We start from the raw sequence: 2472 nt of genomic DNA, 5'->3' as shown, positions 1-2472 counted from the left end.
AATGAATGCAATATTTTTTAGTTTTATACGTTAAAAAATGGTTTGGAACAGTTTACGCTTCGCGGTTTATAAAGCGTAAACTGTCCCAAACCATTTTATATCGTATAAAACTAATAAATAGTGAATTCATTCCTTAATCAAAGAAATGCATCAATTTCAATGCTGAACACCGGTGTAAATCATGTAATAAACATTTTTAACAATACTCTAGATTCCTTATTTTACGTGAGTATTTATTTGCGCGATCTAACTGTTTGTCATCAAACCGCAAGAATATTACATCGCGAACGCCGAGTTTTTATCATTATTATTATGGTTTACATGCGTCCATGATATAAAGGTGATGTGTTAAAATACGCGAGATGTGATTCTCGCGATTTTACGCGAATATTGATTCCTCGCTTTTAATTAGGAATTTAATTAGGTACTTCCCGTCAAAGTAGTTTTAGCTTTGGGACATAAGAATATTGATGTGTAAGTGTGACACTGTCCACTAGGGGTTCATATCTTGAATTCCCGGGATTATTTCCTCATTCACACTCCCCTCTGTCGACCCACAGGACTGACTCAGAGGGGAATGTGACATGTCAATGTATGGTCCGTCAAAATTGACCGGGATGCTGATGTGATGTGATAAAGAATGCTTTCCAACCTTTTTCTTGCAGAAAAAATTGTCCAAAAATGAGGGGTGTATGCAGATGGGAAGATAGTGTGTGCCGTCAGGGTTCATTACAAACGCTGGCAGTGGAACACTACTAGATAATTGTATCCCACTGGCGGAAGAACTACTGTGAATGGAACTACTTTGACTGCTGTGGGGGCGTACTTTATGGCGAGGGTACTTTCTCTTCACTTTCTCCTGCTCTTCTTCTCTTGAGCTGTTTGAGGAAGAGTCGCAAAAAGGCATCGATAAGTGAAGCTCAAGTTTCTCTTCCTGTGAAAACCTTTTAATGATGTTGTGTTTCAATTTGTATGCGTTATTTTCCTTTAATTTTGTCCCATTACAACTGTCCCTGTCAGAATCTGTGGACTTTTCAGGGGAATGACTACTGACCGAACTACATCCTTCAATTTCCTCCTGCCCGGAAATCTGATCTGGATTCCTCATTGACTTTGGATACAGGTAGAACTCAGATAAATTGGACCCACCAATAGAGCTGACAGATCCACTGATGGACCCACTCACTGACCCACTCAATGAACTCATGGACGGTTGTTTTGGTAAAAGGAAAGTTTTCAGGAACCGGTCCTGGATGTTGGAAGTGGTCACATCCTGGTGCAGTGATCTAGGCGGTACCACATGCGTCTCTTGTATCATAGCCCTTCCCACAACCCTGTCATCAGATTTCCTCGGAAGTGAGTGATCTGAAATCACAGAAATTTATAAAATCTTCTTTCAAGGGAATCTTTTTATTTCATGCAAAGAAATGAAATTCACTCAAAAATAAAATGCTAAAAAGATTTTCAAAACTTATAATCTATGAAATGTTCGACAATAACATTGATTTTTGGTGAAACTTGTATCTATTCTCTTGCAAGAAGCATTTATTATTGTTATCATATGTTTGCAGTTACAGGGAATTGATTTTAAGAAATGAATTTAATAAATTTTCTATTGATTGACGTATCAAAGGAAAAATTGACCAGAAAACTTTTAGAAGCGCCAATATCTCATCAAAAAAAGAAATATTAAATGATTCAGATATTTGGGCCCCATCGTAAGCAGACCAATTTTCTGTTTTCATTTGAAGCAGAATTTATTCAAAAACTTGCATTTGAAAAAAAAATTAATCATTCGCTTTGGCATTCAACATTGACGACGTATTATCAATTAACAATTATAACTTCCATATTTAAGTCGACTCGATATATCCTAGCAAACCTGAAATAAAAGATACCATAGAGTCTGCGTCATCTGTTTCAGATTTGGAAAGGGAAATTGATAATAACCTAACAACTGAATGTTATGATAAACGTAATAACTCTCTTGATGATTCTTCTAAAGTCAATTTTCCTTACTTATTAAGCAATATACCTTCATCTTACATTGTCATATGTCTAGCATCACGTACCATTACGTAGGAACTTTAGACTGATCTGTTCCAGGTGCTTGCTGATATTGACACAGACCGGGTCTTTGATGTCCCTTCCCTCAAACTCCACGTAGTACCGCATCACCTCATCCTGACACTCCTTAAAGCCCATGTAGAACTTGTCCTCACTGGACGGCCGCCCCACCCGCTCTATCTGGAAGTCTTCCATGTTTCTACCTGTAATCAATATATAATCAGTCAACCAACTTAAAATTATCCAATATATTATCAACCCAATAAAGCACAAACTTGGTATACATAGCTTGGAAATAAAGTGACTGATATGTTTGGTAGCCATTTTTATGATCTTGGTCTTCTTTATTCTTCCCTGACCGTTTAAGCAACATTGTTAAAAAAAGATAGTATAAGACGGAGACCA

General features: G+C 37.1%; 1 protein-coding gene across 1 annotated transcript; it reads right to left on the bottom strand.

Annotated features, from left to right (window-relative positions):
* Positions 1–231: 231 nt before the first annotated feature.
* Positions 232–2262, bottom strand: LOC128158742 (uncharacterized). The gene is made up of 2 exons (XM_052821691.1): positions 2073–2262; positions 232–1365 (listed from the first exon to the last, which is right to left on the bottom strand). Exons 1-2 carry the CDS (start codon positions 2260–2262, stop codon positions 494–496), a joined length of 1062 nt encoding a protein of 353 aa, XP_052677651.1. The 3' UTR covers positions 232–493.
* Positions 2263–2472: the final 210 nt, after the last annotated feature.

The sequence above is a fragment of the Crassostrea angulata genome, chromosome 8, assembly GCF_025612915.1.
Source record: "Crassostrea angulata isolate pt1a10 chromosome 8, ASM2561291v2, whole genome shotgun sequence".
In the NCBI taxonomy this organism is placed as follows: domain Eukaryota; kingdom Metazoa; phylum Mollusca; class Bivalvia; order Ostreida; family Ostreidae; genus Magallana; species Magallana angulata.
The sequence above is the reverse complement of the archived record's forward strand: the minus strand, read 5'-3'. Positions and strand labels throughout refer to the sequence as shown.

Bases quoted from the DNA above. Each gene is read 5' to 3' on its own strand.
- LOC128158742 (XM_052821691.1), bottom strand. From the start codon at position 2,262: ATGGAAGACTTCCAGATAGAGCGGGTGGGGCGGCCGTCCAGTGAGGAC. The intron at 1,366-2,072 runs GTACGTGATGCT...CTGTGATTTCAG, and splicing joins TCTAAAGTTCCTACGTAATG to ATCACTCACTTCCGAGGAAA.